The sequence below is a fragment of the Coenobita brevimanus genome, chromosome 93 (genome assembly GCF_032717465.1).
Source record: "Coenobita brevimanus isolate Jiangsu-jjx chromosome 93, ASM3271746v2, whole genome shotgun sequence".
In the NCBI taxonomy this organism is placed as follows: Eukaryota; Metazoa; Arthropoda; class Malacostraca; order Decapoda; family Coenobitidae; genus Coenobita; species Coenobita brevimanus.
The window spans coordinates 40,609,604-40,625,985 of record NC_137046.1 but is presented as its reverse complement, the minus strand read 5'-3'; the positions used below and the strand labels follow the sequence as shown (position 1 = coordinate 40,625,985).

The following is a 16,382-nucleotide window of genomic DNA, read 5'->3' as shown; positions in this document are numbered from 1 at the left end:
ACCAAAACAGCCACTTAGGACTCAACACTGCATCACAGTTCAATATATACATTCTGAAGGGTAACTCACAATACATTTACACTCCACACCAAGTATTCTGCTCCCTCTCCTCCCTAGACATAACACTCTGTTTGCCAAATAGATCACACACCACCACCTGATGGGTGGAACCCAAACTCCCTTCAGATCACCTTCTTATCATTACCACCACAAAAAATACACTAGAAACCACAGCAATCACACATCATTTACCCAAAACCACAAGAAAGCAGACTGGACTAAATTCAACGAAGAAACAGAACACTTCAGCACACTGAACAACACACCTGTCACCAACACAGACCAGTACATCATGAAATTTACCAACACATTTTTAAATGCAAATGCCATAATACACATGGAAACAGAAGACACTAGAACTAAAACTTTACACTGGAGACTGCTTGCATCATCAAACAATGTGAATCACTCAGACACTCCTCCCCTCTCCTGAACACACACAAAACATCATTACATGACTCCAACAATTAAACAACAAAATTAACACACCAAGAACACTGAAAAATTGTCCAAGGGCAATTCTGATAAAGAAAAACTTCCCACAGCCACTGCCTACTACGAGCCGAGCTATAAAGGGACCTTGAGGTCAAGGTCACTGATCTTGTACATGTAACTTTAGGTCATCTCAGTCTATAAGCCCACCAAGTTTTGTGGCTCTACCTTTAATCCTTAATAGAAATCAGGTGACATCCGGAATATCTGGAAAAGTCCCGATTTTTGCCCCCAAACGATCTCAGAGAATACTAAACCAACTGGAACCATACTCTTTCCTGCACTGCATCCACCTTAAGGCTATATTGTAGTAAAATTTCAGCTTCCTTGCTTAAGCGGTGCTGGAGATAGCGTCGCTGACTCACTTTTCTGTGTTCCGGATAATATCCGGAGATCAGGCTGACGGACTATCACCATATTTGGCCAAATGAAGCTGACAGAAAGTTTGAAGGCTCTAGGCCAAATAGCCTTTCAAATATAGAAATACTGACAAGAGAAATAAAACTTCCCACAGGGATGTAGGAAGTTTTAACAAAACAGAAAATTGGAAAATCCTTGTCACAACACAGCCACTCCAAAGACCCCTCTTGGCCCTACTAAAAAACTAACACTATCCCTAAATCACAACCAAGCATCTCTAAGACCTATGCCATCATTGCCTCCTACACCACATCTCTTTTTAAACATAACAAGCATACATACTTGTGGACCACTATATGAAATAAGTTACCTTACACCACCAGGCACTGAGTCAGGAAAACAATTTTCTCTGCATTGGTACTCATTTCACACACACGGCAACAAAAAACTCTGATCAGAAAACTATATGACAACCCCCCCCCCTCCCTCCCAACATCCACCCACCAGAGGCACCCTTAAGTAGAACTGACTGAGTTCACCTTGCAAGATTCATATCAGGGCATCACCCAACCCTCCTCAGTTACTTGATTAGATTCGGGTAGTGTGAACTCACAGATTAGGCTACACAGGTCCTGCTTGTAGAACAAACCCACACAACAAAACACACATGATGAAGCACTACACAGCAAATGCCACATTAAGATGCAGACAGTGTAGGGAACCTATGGGATAGTCCCATAGTGGCGGCTGCTAACCTGTGGTTGACCAGTCTGCTCAGCCCGGCACACAAGGGTTGGGCAACAATAACTAGAGATAGTGTTTCCTGGACACCACTGGAGCTGCAACCCATCCCCAGGCAGCAAAGATATGGGTACTGGCCAGCTCAGCTCATCCAGAGATTGTACTGCTGATACTTATAACACTGCCATTACCAAGCTTTACTTCACATCCCACACCACTGCACACCAATGTCATTACTAAAACAAACCTGAATAAATAATCAAAGTTAGAAGAGGGACGTGAACCGCAACCCAGCGGGATAACAGTGCACAACATAACCCACTATGCCCAAACAAGTACTGTACAGTATTCTACTTGACTACCAAGCAATTGGTTTGATACATCTCAATATTGTACAACAAGAAATAAGTTTATGGAATTCTTTCTTTTCAACATTCTGGGACTACCACTAACATTAACACTCCTCAATCCGATGCACAAGGTAAAAACATTCTTTACAATTGCTTCAACACCTCTGAGAAACTAAACATTAATCGTGCAGTTGTTTAACTGAATTTCCAGCAGGATTTTGTGCAATATCAGTTATCCAATAACTATTAAAAGTGACCAAAGACCGTGAATATACTGAACTCATGCGCTGAATTCGTGAGAATTTTTTAAGTGCGAGTTTACGGAACCTGCATGCCACATGAGAAAGTGAAGCATGTGTAAAATTATATGAGCAGCCAGTAAAAGTTGACCTTTAATACTGTCAGGTCTCTATCTATCTATAGCCAGACATAAAAGTCCTGTAATGGGTGGCCGTTTGTCTTTTGAGTTAATTGTTGTACAGGGAGGGACACTAACCCTCTGCCAACCCAATTGCTGACACATACGGAATGCATATGGGCTGGTTATATGATTACCACCCAGCACTAAGTGGCTTCCTGGCTTATGGAAACCATCAGGTTTGTCAGCCAATGTAAAGTCACATGAAAAGGAAAGAAGATTAAGGAAAAGTGACAGTAAAGATGTGAGAAATAGGAAGAGAGGGGGGCAGACACAAAAAATGAATTACAAAGGTGATGGATGAACTAGGCAGCACTACATCAAGTGAGTGGTTGATGGTCGCGACCACCTACCACTTCTGTCAGGTGCCAATACTAAACTGCTCATGTTGTAAGGGCTGTAAGAGCTGGAAATCCTATCTTTTCTACAGATACATCAAAAACTTACTGTAATTCTAAACTTGTGAGCTATAATCACCTACCATATTAAAAAAAAGAAAGAGGGAGGGGGAAATTTATAAATAAAGTAGCTGGCAAGCAAATACTTTTCCCCACATACTGCACTCTGACTGAGAGCAAATGAAGCCCTGGAAGTACCTAAGCTGTACTTGAAAATATCTGTGTAAGCAACTTCTGACAGTCACTGAACCTAATTTACAATATTTGGCAAAAAGTAACTAAGGGTTGACATACGATGCTGGTTCCATTTAGGTACTGTATGCTGTATGATATAATAATTTCCAGAAGTTACCAATACTTGGTATCTAGTGACAATTTTCAGATGTTTACTGTAGTTAATCGTGGAACAGAACCAAGGTTTTATTACTTACTTATAACCATGCAGATACAGAGTGTGCACAGCAGTGAAAATTTGCTGGCCCCATATGAGTTACAGGCCTCCTTCAGTTTATGGAAACTAAAATTGGCCTTTATCAACTGGAACTTCCTTGGATGAGCTGGATTAGGCGTTATCACGTTACGATTGCCCAGGAAATACTTCATGGCATACGAAAGGCCAGTACACAGACCCACACAGATTACTGACACCTTACGTGGCCAACAGACAACATCTCTGAAATGGGGATAAAATTCATCTATTTTCATCTATTAATAAGTTATCAGCAGAACATAAGAAACTAAAGACTGCATATATCAGCAGTGTAATGGTTATCATAAGGAATTAATACATAAAAAATGTTGAACATACAATATTCATTATGAAAGGTATAGCATATAACAACATGGTCAGTGCTCGGACTACAGTTCACCAACCCTCTCAAATTTCCATGCTGGCAGAGGTAAACAGAGTCTTAGATATGGGCCTTGTGAATGCCCAAGGCTAGGAAATAGGCAAGTTTGTATGGCTGTATGGCATGAAAGAAGTGTGAATGATGAATATAAGTGAGAAGTACAGTAATAGTGAATAATATATATGCAAGAATGCAAGGTATGATGTGATGGCTTATATGAAACCAAGATGAAAGGGTGTAAAATGCATGACTGGGGGTGTGTTAAGTGTGTTAGGTCAGGTATGCACACACATGTGGGTAAAGCAAAGTGGGAGTTTCTCTGTTTATCAATGAATAAATGGTTCTAAATGTATCAAATTTGGGTGCACATATGTCACATTTTATTAAAGATGGTGAATATGACACTGCTCACCGCATATGCACCTTGTAATGATAGACGTGAGGAAAAGAAATACAGGTTTTGGGACCAACTAAATGGAGTGATAAAACAGATGGCCAAGAGTTATAATGTTTCAGGAGAGGTACAAATGCGACAAGTGACACTAACCCTGGAAATGATGAAATGTGTCATTATAGAGTGCCAGGGGAAGGCAAAAATGGATGGCAACTGAAGGACAAAGAAGCATACACATATATGTGGTACAAACAGAATGCACAGGATGGCGAAATGAGCCCGACTGATTACATGCTTATAAAGAAAAAGGAATTAAGCGAGAACAATGCATAGGTTATCTTCTCATGTGATTGTGATCAGCAAGAAAAACTGAGAGGAGTGTGGTGGATAAAGGGAGAGAAAAGATCTCAGAGTAAAAGACAAAGTGGACAAGCTAAGAAACAAAACAAAGGTGGGTGAGTATCAGCTTGAGGTAGAGGAGAAATTTGGGTCAATGAACTTGAAGCAAATTGATCTGAAAAACTTGTGGTGTGCATAAATGGAATATACGGTTTGGAAAGCTAAATCTGTGCGTTGTGTAATAGATACAACTTGATGGGATGTCGATACTAAAGGGGCACTAAAAGGTGGGGGAGGGGGGGGGAGACTAAAATGGATGCTAGAAAGGGGTTCAAATGAAAGAAGGAAGTACAGTTGTCCACCAAATATCAAAGCCACGTTAACTGACAAACATCATTATCTGAAAAAACAAAAAAACTGACTGCATTAAGGCAATATCTGGTTTTCACAATAGAGTATTAGCCAACAGCACACAGGGAAACTAAATATTACAAATCACCTGCTGGAATGTAAGGCATGTGAATGATGAGGTGAAAGAGAGAGAGACTGTCCAGGTGCTTGAGGGTGCAAAAGGGACATACGTGGAATAACTGAAACTAAATGAAGAGGTGAGAGTGCGAGAGAGTAAGAGTATGGATGCACGAGTATATGTGCACGAGTAGGTGAGAATGAAAGGGCAAAAGAAAGAGTATAAATTGTTGTGTCACTCTGACATTTTACTTTCTTTCTTTTTGATTTTTGAACATACTGCGATAAAGTACAACTGTTCAGCTTCAAAATAACACCGTAATCGGCATCCTATCATAAAAAGTGTATTTACACTGACCAATCAAAGAAAAAGATTGCGAAGCGAATTTGCAGCCGAGACTAAAATAAATTGTCCATTTCTTTCCTTTCGCTTTACCGCACAATAAAATGCACAAATTACCATAATCTATATATCACTGTAAAAGTAATTTATTTTAGTTCTGCATGGTTTAAACCAGATTTACACATCTTTATTAGTTTTTTTTTTTTTTTTTTTTGCCAAATATTTTTCTATGGCAAGGTATAAAATTTTTGGTTTTCGCCTAACTTCAACTCATCATTTGGACATTTTATTTTCTTTGTCCTCCTTTTTCGAACATACAACAAAGTACAACTATTCAGCTTTAAAATGACACCAAAATCAACATTCTATCATGAAAAGTATATTTACACAGAGAGGTCAAAGAAAAATATCGCACCAAGAAGATGTGGATCAGTGTGAGGGTGGCTAACTAGCACAGACATAATGTGCCCGGCCCAGATACCTGATAGGGTTAAGTAAAGACAAAGGGGAACTGCAGGGCTTGGTGAATGAGTTTGGGAGAATGTGTATGAAACGGAATCTAAAGGTGAATGCTGGGAAGAGTAAAGTTATGGTCTTCATGAGAAATGAAGTCACTGGATGTACACTGAGGCTGGATGATGTAAAAATGGAAAATGTGAGTGCATTTAAGTACATGGGTAGTGTGATGAGTAAAGATGGAAGTTTGGAGGATGATGTGCTTGAAAGTGTACAAAAAAGGAAGAAAGGTTGCTGGTTCTCTGAAAGCAGTGTTAAGAAACAGGGAAGTGAGCATGGAAGTGAAAAATTACTGCACAACAGTATTGAGTATACCAACTCAAACACATGGAAGTGAAGCTTGGACCTTGTTGGAGGGACATAAGTCAAGGGTGAGAGCAGTGAAAATAAGTTATTTGAGAGGAGCATGTGAAGTTATATGGAGTGACAGACTGACAAATGAGGAGGTGAAAGAGCGTTTTGGTGTGGACGTGGATATGATAGAAGGCTTTAGGAGAAATACACTGAGGTGGTTTAGCCATGTGGAGAGGATGGAGGGCATGAGACTAACGATGTGAGTGAGATGGAACGTGGAAGGGGGAGGGGGAGGCCAAGGATTAGATGGAGGGATGAAGTGCAGAGATATATGAGAGATGAAGGGGGGGGGATAAGCTGGGAGCATGGCAATGAAATGGCGAGACATGGAGGTGATTTGTTTGTGGCCACCCCTTATGGTATTAAGGTGTCTGGTAATAGACAGGTAGATAGACCTGCTCTCCCTGCCACAGACAATGTCTGCCAAAACAAAGCCCAGCTTGTCCGTTCCGCCTCAGTTATCCTGTCCGGTGCAGGTGCTGGCTAAGTTTGTTTCTGTGTCCCTTTTTTGCCACACCAGAGGCTTTGCAAGGGCTTATATTGCTTGCCCTTGTGCTGGTATGTGTGTGCATGGCTCCTCCTCCTCCTTCCAAGCACATGAGCAACATTCTGTCCTGAACGAAGAAATACAGCAGACCCTCCTTGCTAATCCTCACAATAACAGACTATTTGAGGGGTAGCCTGATCCGAAAATGCCAATAGGCTGTTACAGCTGATGGTCCACCCCAACCCCCAAGGTGGGATTTCAAGCACATTTGAAAATAATTTAGTGCAATAGCTTTTTCTAGTATAGTATTAAAAATGAAAACTATACCCATTTTCCACTAACTGGGCCCATAATTTTACGAATTTGCAGCTTATTTTCCATCCTTATCACAGCACTTCTTCATGACTAGTACAGTATTACAGAACTATAGTTCGACCTCAAATAAACTCCCACAGGTGATGAAGTCCACATGATACCACATATATTGAACAGAAAGGCATATTTGTGACAAAGGTATGTACAAATGCGTACAGCATTACTTGAAATATGTACCGGGTATATAATTATAAAGTACTTAGATTATGGAAAGTACATTAAATTCTGAGGTTTTCTTCGCACTTTTGTATCTTTATGGATTATTACAATTATAATTACAGTATCAATATTATTATTATTACCTCATTATTGTTTACTGGTTCTCCATTAACAATTACTGTATTTACTGTGGCTAAAAAGAGGAGTGGTTGGAAGACATTCAGGGAGCCACTGCCTCTCCTGACACTGAACGGGCTCTCTCTCTGTGATAAGGGATCTTTGTATGCAGGATGTTAGGAGTGTAATGCTGTATGGTAGTGACTCTTGCGCAGTAAAGGAAGACGATAATCACAGGCTCAAACGTACAAAAGTGGCAATGATTAGGTGAATGTGCAGTGCGTCCCTGAGTGCGAGGCCTGGGAAGGCAAGGCTTACGGTGGAAGAGTTGAGAAGTAGGATAGGACTGGAGAGTACTGGTGATGTGATGAGGAGAGGTGGACTGAGGTGATTTGGGCATGTGGAGAGGATGGGGTATGATAACTGGGTGCAGAAAGTGAGAGGTGCTAATGTTAGGGGTAGGGCTACGAGAGGTAGACCGAAAAAGACCTGGGACGAGGTCATCGAGTGTGACCTCAGGATAAGGGACCGAACAGGGAAGCTGCCAGAGACTGAGCAGCACGGAGAGCTGCCATCAGGTGGCAAAGGCCGCCGCATGCAAACATGTCAGAGCCTTCAAAAATGAAACTAAATGAATAAATAATGTTATTAAAAATGAAGTACTATATGGGTAAAAAATTAAATTATCATGCATAACATAGCTTCAGCAAGAGCTCAAAATGATCTAAGCTATGGTGTCTCGCACCACAGATGGAACATGCTACCGAAGGGGTTAAAGGAATGACAACACAGTGTGCACTGTAAGGATGAATAATCTGCAAATGGAGAATGTGAGTGCCTCCCAGTATCTAGGCACTGTGGTGAGCATGAATGGGAGCTTAGAGGATGAAGTGTAAGGAAGAGCATAGGAGGGAACGAACGTTATAGAGTCCGTATATACACTGAAGGCAGTGTAGGTGGAGGTGCTCACCATCCACTCACTGTCAAGATGTAACTCCTACTTTCAGCTGACAAGCCAAATGGCTACCTGTAGCCTATAAAACCATTTACAACACAAAGTGGTAACCACATGACTAAATGACACCCAGTAGTCTTGTGGGTTAAGACACTCCATTTGATGGGGTCTGTAAGGGATGGCATCCAACTGGTGACTGGGGTTTATTGCTCACATACTGCCACACAGGGGTAAGTGCAGCTGGTCATCCTTGCCTTTTATGTCAGGACTGAATACCCAAGCCCCGGGCCCCCTATGCTTCTGATGGGGCAAAGAAATACTGAAAGATAGAATCCATACACAGACATGGAATAGGGAATAGAGCACGAAAGTAAAACTGCTGTTGCATAACTACTACATTGTGATCTTTACACTATAATACATGTGACACTTGGACTTTGCTGGATGGACACAAGAAGTGGGACTGAAAACCAGCTACAGTACATGACAGCATATGAAAATGTGTAGTGGGAGAGACAAGCAAATACCCAGATGGATGACAGGGCAGTGAAAACTATTGGTTCATTACCACTCCCTTTGGGTATGCATATATAAATGTATCTGATGATCAACACAACAAACCTAATTAAGAAAATACAGGTGCTCTACAGTACCCATCATTTTACTTTTCTTTGGAGCATAAAGAGATCCCACAACCATCAGTTGGATATAACAACTGCAGCAGGCTTTACTGTTTGCCTGAAATTTATGCAATATTCTAGCAAGATGAGCATAAATAAAGAATATGAATAAAAAGTATATACCTACAAGTGCAACAGGAATCCACCACCTTGAATAGCAAAGGTGGTTGCTGATATGCTGAAAGGGATTTATGCAGTAAGGCAGCTAAGTTTTCATGCCAAAGCTGTTACAGTAAATTATTACATGTAAAGGGGTGACTAAAATGTACAAGACCATCATGCAAATTAACCTCAGCTTGACTTTACATTATCTCTATCTATAACCAGATGCTATAATACTATAAGTGGTGACCATTTGTCTTTGAGTTAGTTGTTTTACAGGGAGGGGCATCAAACGTCCATCAACCCATTTACTGACACGTAGGGAACATGTATGGGCTGGTTATATGGTTACCACCCACCACTGTAAATTGTTTCCTGGCTTACAGAAAAGCATTAGGCTTGCACTCAATGTAAAGCCACCTGAAAAGGAAAGATGAGTTACAGAAAGCAACAGGGAAGCTGGAAGAAATAGGAAGAGAACTGGGCAGACACAGACAAGACTAATAAAGGCAAAGGAAGAAGCAGGCAGCACTACATCATGTGAGTGAATGATGGTTGCCACCACCTACAACCTTACATCATACTCACAGTAAATAGATTTCAATTAACTTGATTATAACAAACACAAAAAATACGAAAATACAAACCCATGTGAGCATGGAACAAAGAGCCGTGGGAATGTTGGGTGTGCGAGGGAGGTGTAGAATCCGGCCAACAAAATACAAGCACTCGTCGTCATAACAATGCCAAACTGGACCCTGAGTGTGAAGAACCTTCGCCACCACTCCCACTGATACGTTGGAATCCAGCCACTCACTAAAAATGGTCAGAAATATATTGTATACTGTAGTGTTGCACCTGAAAGGATACATATGCATTGAGAAAAGTGTCAGAAGTTGAAGACTGTTGAAGACAAAAAATCATATATGCATGGGGGAGGGGGGCTGCAAATAAAGTACAGTACTGTACTTATTATCCCACAGCAACAAACTGGATATCAAGCAAGAAGCAACTGTGAGAAGAGTGCAAACTGTCTGTGATGCATTTTTCTGTAGAACATTTACATTCAATTTCATTGTGATCAACTACTCATTATTTACTCTCCACAAGTGAAGCACAGGTACGAGTATTACATTCATGTAACTCTTGGCATTATACTCCTCCTGAAAATTATTAAATACAGTTGTGAATAACAAGTATGTAAGAACTGATTACAGTTTTGAAATGCATTTTTTCTACAAAATACTTACAGTACTTATAGTTCTTTGAAAGCAGTGATAAGACACAGGGAAGTGAGCATGGAGGTAAAAAAGTCATTGCATGACAGAACCCTAACGTACAGAAGTGAAGCCTGGGCCTTGCTGGAGGGGCACAAGTCAAGAGTGAGAGCAGTGGAAATATGCTATCTGAAAGGAGCAGACAGTGTAATGAGAATCGAAGAAGATGTACTGGGATGGTATGGTCATGATGAGAGAATGGATAACAACAGTGGTGAAAAAGGTATACCTAAGTGAATTTGAAGGAGGGAGGAGGTGAGGTAGGCCAAGGAGTAGGTGGAGGGATATGGTGGATAAGTGCGTGAGGAAGAGAGGTACGGAAGTCTGTGAGGCTAGAGAACTGACGAGATCGAGCAGGCTAGATGACTGTTGTTAGAAATGCATGATCAAGGATTTGGCACCCCTTTTAATGTGACAGCGTCTGGACTGACTCTATCGGATGTTTATGTGAAGCTACCGAATGTGGTGAAAGTTTTTGATGTATCAGACAGAGCCAGAATTCCGGGGGCTTGAACAATGAGTGAATGGAAGAGCGGCCCATTGGACTGGGCAAACTTAGGCTGTCTGGATGTTGTTACTCCTCACCCTGCCCTAGGGTGGGAAAGGAGGTCCGGATGATGATGATAATGAAAGGAGCATGTGGAGTCACATGGAAAAACAGACTGACAAATGAGGAAGTGAAACAACATCGTGCTATGGATGTGACAGAAAGCGTTAGGAGAAATACACTGAGGTGGTTTGGCCATGTGGAGAGGACTGGGACTGAGAGATTGACAAGGAGAGTGTGTGTGAGTGAGGTGGAGACCAAGGATGAGATGGAGGGATGGAGTGGAGAGGTATATGAGAGAGGGGGATGTGAGTTGGGAGCAGGGCAGTGAAATGGCGGGGGACAGGGCGACATGGAGGCAATTTGTTTGTGGCCACCCTTTATGGGATTAAGGCATCTGGAAATAGACAGATAGACGGACTTGGGGTCAGCTCTGTTGGACAACAATGACCGGATGTGATTACCAGTATTTAATATTACATGTACTTGTCTTTTATTCTTTCCTCTTCCTTCTGTCAATGGGTGACTCTCCACTAAGTGACATGCCTAATGGTTTCCTGTACACCAGGAAATCATTTACTATGCTGGGTGGTAACCATATAACCAAACTATGGACCTGGTGGTTTAGTGGATAATTAAGGCTCTCCAATCAAGTTGAGCCTGTGCAGGTTTATGTCCAAGGGGTGATTGGGGTTTATTGCTCATGTAATGTCACCCAGGCGTGAGTGAGGGTGGTCACTCTCATCTTCAATGTCGGGACCAACTGCCTAGCCCCGGGCTCCTATGCTCCTCACAAGGGCAACACAAGAATAGATGATGATGTACATGTACATGTACTTGTCTTTTACCGAAAAATGCGGACTGGTACCATACAGTTATGATGATGCCTGTGAGTGAGGTGTTTTAAAAGTATCTGTAACTGCAGATGTGCAGTGTTGGTTGCTGAGAGAGATGATTCTCAATGTGTTGCATTGAAGGATGATGAATCTTGAATTGGGGGGAAGTTTAAGCACCTGGGTGCAGTGGAGAGAGAAAGAGAGAGAGAGAGAGAAAAAAAAAGGCAAATAGGCAAAGCAAGTGGAAAGCAGCGTGTGCTGTGTGATCCAAGGAAGGAAAGTGGATGGTGCAATGAAGGCCATGATATGAAACAGAGGTCTCAGTTTGGCAGCTACAAGAGGATTGTACGAAGGAGTTTTAGTACTGTACTCACAATAACATATGGGTGTGAGACTTTGGTATGAGATGAAAATGAAAGGTTAGGAGTTAGAGGAGTGGAAATGGGCAACTGAGATATGTATGTGGAGTGTGAACAGTGGAGAGGATAATAAGAAATGTGGTTTGTGAAGAATGTGAAGTAGCTACAAGACAGAGGTCTATGGATAATAAAGTTGAAAGAGTATAGCCTAGTATGCTTGGCTGGTACGATCATATCAACAAAATGGGCATAAACAGGATGGTAAAAAGGGGCATACCCGAGTGATTCTGAAAATGGAAGAAAGCATACTAGACACAGAATAAGCATAAATATGGTAAATGAGTGTGAGAAAACGGTATGAAAATTGAGGAAGCTAAGGAACTGATAAGTGATGGGGCTGGCTGGATAAATTTTATAAGATGGAGCAAATGACAAGGATCTGGAACCCCATTTTTTAACATGAAAGTCATCAGCTTGACTTTATCTAATAGGTACCATGCAGCACATTACTGGTATGTTGGGATGGCTGTGCCTGTGAAATGGAGTCAGAATTCTGGGGGCCTAGATGGTGGGTGAATAAATGTGTAGCTCATTTAATTAGGAGTACAACTGAAAAAATCCCCTAGTTTTTCTTTTTCTTTTTTTTCCTCTTGCTTTCTGGACCCTACTGCACTACACCACTGTGTAGGAAAGAGAAGAGATAATGACACTGAAATCAACTTGTAAAGTTACAATCCCCAGCAGCCTAATGGGGGTTTAGCATCCTATTTCACCCAAGGGCTACTGGGTGACATCAGGATGGGCATCCAGTAGCAAGGTCTACAAAGACCAACAAATTACCTCAAAAATGAGGACAATACCTTAGCCCCTCAAAAAGGGGAAGCACATGGCATAAAAGATGTTGCATCATCATAATATAACATTGAAAATATGTTGAATTTCAATTCTGATTCATACATCAACCAGTAAATTAAGAGAGAAAAATCGAATGTGCATCCTGTGGGCAAAAAACAAGTTTCTCAGAATTCTATTCTTTCTCTTGCCTATTGACTGAGGATGTGATGAAGTAAATGTATGGGAAATAAATTTAATTTCTAAGTCAATATGTGGCATATTTCTGAAGCTGCAGCATATTGAAATTAGGTACCGTGTGTTGTGGTACGGAGGAAGGGATGGGGATGAGGTAGAGTGCCGGGGGAGATGGCGAGTAGCTAGTAAGAGAGGTCAGGTGGGGGTAGGACTAGAGGAGGAGCATGGGAGAGGGGAAGAGGACAGGGCTATGATGGGGTCAGGAATTCGACATTTAGTCTGAGATGTCAGTTGCACTCAACCTTGGTGTGGCTCAGGTTGTTAGTCACAATTTACGGGTCAAATGGGAAAAGAAAAGTACTGAAAGTGTGAAACTTTCTGAGTGCTGCAAACAGCCACCAACTGAAACTCTGTTGTAAACTAAATAATATTATTATCAGCACTTCAGCAGTCCACTCATAACAATGTTTGACAAACTTCAACAGTAAATGTTCTTGAAACATCAGCAACACATTAACCTGAGAACTGTGAGTAATCTACATTCCAAACTGCCCAGTGTATGACTGCAAAATATATACATCACAGAAGATCATATCTTCTGCACTCTGTTTGGGCACAAAATGTGGTCAGCTGTTCATTTGAAAGTCAAATGGAGGCACCTCTAATTTACCTTATCATACAGTAACTTCTTGTTTCACCTCATAACCCTTAAACTGGTTTCCAATAAAATGGCCATGCCACGTTGAGTACACCGCTTCCCGTCCGATCAGCGAAGTTAAGCAACGTTGGGTCTGGTTAGTACTGGGATGGGTGACCGCCTGGGAACACCAGATGCTGTTGGCATAATGTTCTCTGTACGTGTCAAGTGGGGTTGGTGGAGGATTAGTGCCCCTCCCTGTAAAACAATTAACTCTAAGCCCTTGGCCACCCCGTTTGGGATACATGGCGTCTGGCAATGAATGAATGAATGAAGTTGCTTTTTTTCAGCTTGGCGCCATGGCCCCATAACTTTAGAGATCCGTAGCACCTAAACTAGAGCATGTAATGACCTACAAATTTAGGAACATTTACCGGTAGCTACTTCATCACATACCCTATCAATCTTTAAGACAAGAATTTGAATCCCCCCCCTTTTTATTTTTTGTGCACCACAGAGGTCTTCTTGAATCCTAATAGCTCATTTTCAGGTAGTCGATCATAGCATGTAAAGCTACACTCAGGGTGTACCTAATCAGTGAAATCAATTGTACTGTATGTAGGAAGCCTTAAGGGGAAAAAAAAAAAAAAAAAAAAAAAAAAAAAAAAAAATGCAAAACTATGAGAAGCAAGCAGAAGCAGCTAGTCCAGATGAGGGAAAAGGATGGTCTGTGGTAGAGATGTACCGATGTATCAGTATCGGTGGTATCAACCCATTTTTAGAGTATCGGTATCAGTTGATTTCTGCTGATACTATGATACTTAAAAGGAATTTAGTGCACAGCATATCACTCACTGGCAGCTATTTTGTTAAACAGAATTTGGATGTTTTAAAGGGATGAAAAATTAATTATTGTATTGGTAATATCCAATTATTTAGTATCATATTTTGAGTACATGGTGCATTGTAGTTTAATGACAAACTTGATAAAAAAGAAAGTTGCACAAGTATGGGCAACAGCCTAACAGATTGGTCTCCAATGCACTGGCACGGGTGTCGGCAGTAGTATCGGTATCAGTCCAATTTTGTGATATCGGTATTGGTACATCTCTAATCTGTGGACTTATCAACGCCTGAAAAACCGCAGTATCAGTGAATGATTTTTTTTTTTTAAATAGGTTATAACCCGTGTTGTCAGACCTTTTCTCCACTTTGCCATGTCTAGATTAAGAATCCTATCTACTAATGCACAAACTGAGTTGCAGAATCACAGTAAGTTAGTGCCTAGTGTACTGTACTTTCTGACTGCAACATCTCCCTCAGTCCTACTAAGTGATAAGTCATGAAATGGCATCTGAATGGGGTGACCCCACTGCTCAACACCTCTACCACAAGCAGCCTTATAGTTAAACTGACAAAAAGTGGACAGGTTGGTGGGGGAGCTGGAGAGCCAATACTTAAGACTTGTTCCTCTTAATGAAGTCCCTAAAAATGTAACAGACATGCATTTAATCTCCCCATTTCATGTTAACATTGTAAAGTACAAGACATGGGAGAAGGATCAAGTCGAGTACTGTAGCTACAGCATAATGCCTCTACACAGCAAGTTCCAGCATTATACCATAGCTTGATTTTTTTTAACTGACTGGCTAAAAATTTAATGGATGCAACAATAAATGGCTCAAAATGGTCAAATTAAAATAACTTCATGCATGAACTACCTGATGTCTGTATTAACCTTAGTAGGCTAATTGTTTTGTTTTTGTTTCAGCCATGTATTATAATGTCAGTAAAACCATATCTCTGACACTCTTCCTTACACCAAAAATAAACATCATATGTAAGCACACTGTCAAATACAGTAGCTATTATTCTTATAATAAAAGCACAACACACCTGTGTAGGAGTGAATATGAACCCGACCAAGCATGAGAAAACAAACTGCCGGCACTGTGAGGTTCAGTAGTTGTGAAGGCAGGACAAATGACATTAACAAATTTCTTGCAATAGTGATTGGGTTAATTATCCCTTCAGCAACCACTGTGCAATATACATTGCATAAAGCCATTGGTAGCACCAGCTGCAGTACGAGGAGACATCCTAAAGCTCGAATACAACGCCACAGTACAACCTGAAAATACACATAAAATGGTCACGAACTACAGTACTTCTCTTCCTGGATCATTAAACACAGAATTAAAGACCATACTATGTGATGGACAAAGCATTTTTCATGCATTACCACCCCATTCCATACCAAAACTTCCACTTCCACAGCCTTATATTACCGTATCTTATTTAACCTAGGTTTTGGGAGTTATACAGACAGTACCGGTATACTGTATACAGGGTACTGTACTTGGATGCACCCTGACAGCCCTTATCACTAAGAACACCCATCACTCTGATATTCCTTTTACTCAGTAACTAGTCAATACATTCCTTTTACCTCTTGAACTGAGTCAGTGTTGCTTTGGAAATGACTGAGGTGAAATAACATTCAGGACTGGCTAACCAGGCTGTCTGGTTGGTTTGAATCAATATTTCCCTTAAGTGTCCAAATGTATAGATATGACTATTCCAGATATACTGATTACTGCTAAACTACCGGTAATTTATTACCGGTGCCTGCAACCTATCACATGAAAGTTCCATACCAACTTTTTCATTTTATTCTGCACCAGTTAGCCTTGTCCGTAACAATCTCATTTACTCCAATATATTATCAGTACCTGCAA

The 16,382-nt window shown here is 41.0% G+C and overlaps 1 protein-coding gene and 1 non-coding gene across 2 annotated transcripts in view; one reads left to right on the top strand and one right to left on the bottom strand.

Annotated features, from left to right (window-relative positions):
- Ndc1 (Nuclear division cycle 1) overlaps positions 1-15,765 on the bottom strand; it is a 50,410-nt gene extending 34,645 nt beyond the window's left edge. Inside the window, exons 1-3 of the mRNA XM_080282525.1 lie at positions 15,541-15,765; positions 9,607-9,775; positions 3,251-3,492 (exon numbers count right to left, since the gene is read on the bottom strand). Of these exons, the coding sequence (XP_080138651.1) occupies positions 3,251-3,492; positions 9,607-9,775; positions 15,541-15,712 (583 nt within the window). The 5' untranslated portion in view covers positions 15,713-15,765. The remainder of the gene's footprint in view (positions 1-3,250; positions 3,493-9,606; positions 9,776-15,540) is intronic.
- Positions 13,732-13,850, top strand: LOC145412719 (5S ribosomal RNA). The gene has a single exon (XR_013899630.1). It is a non-coding gene; the product is annotated as a 5S ribosomal RNA (ribosomal RNA).
- Positions 15,766-16,382: the final 617 nt, after the last annotated feature.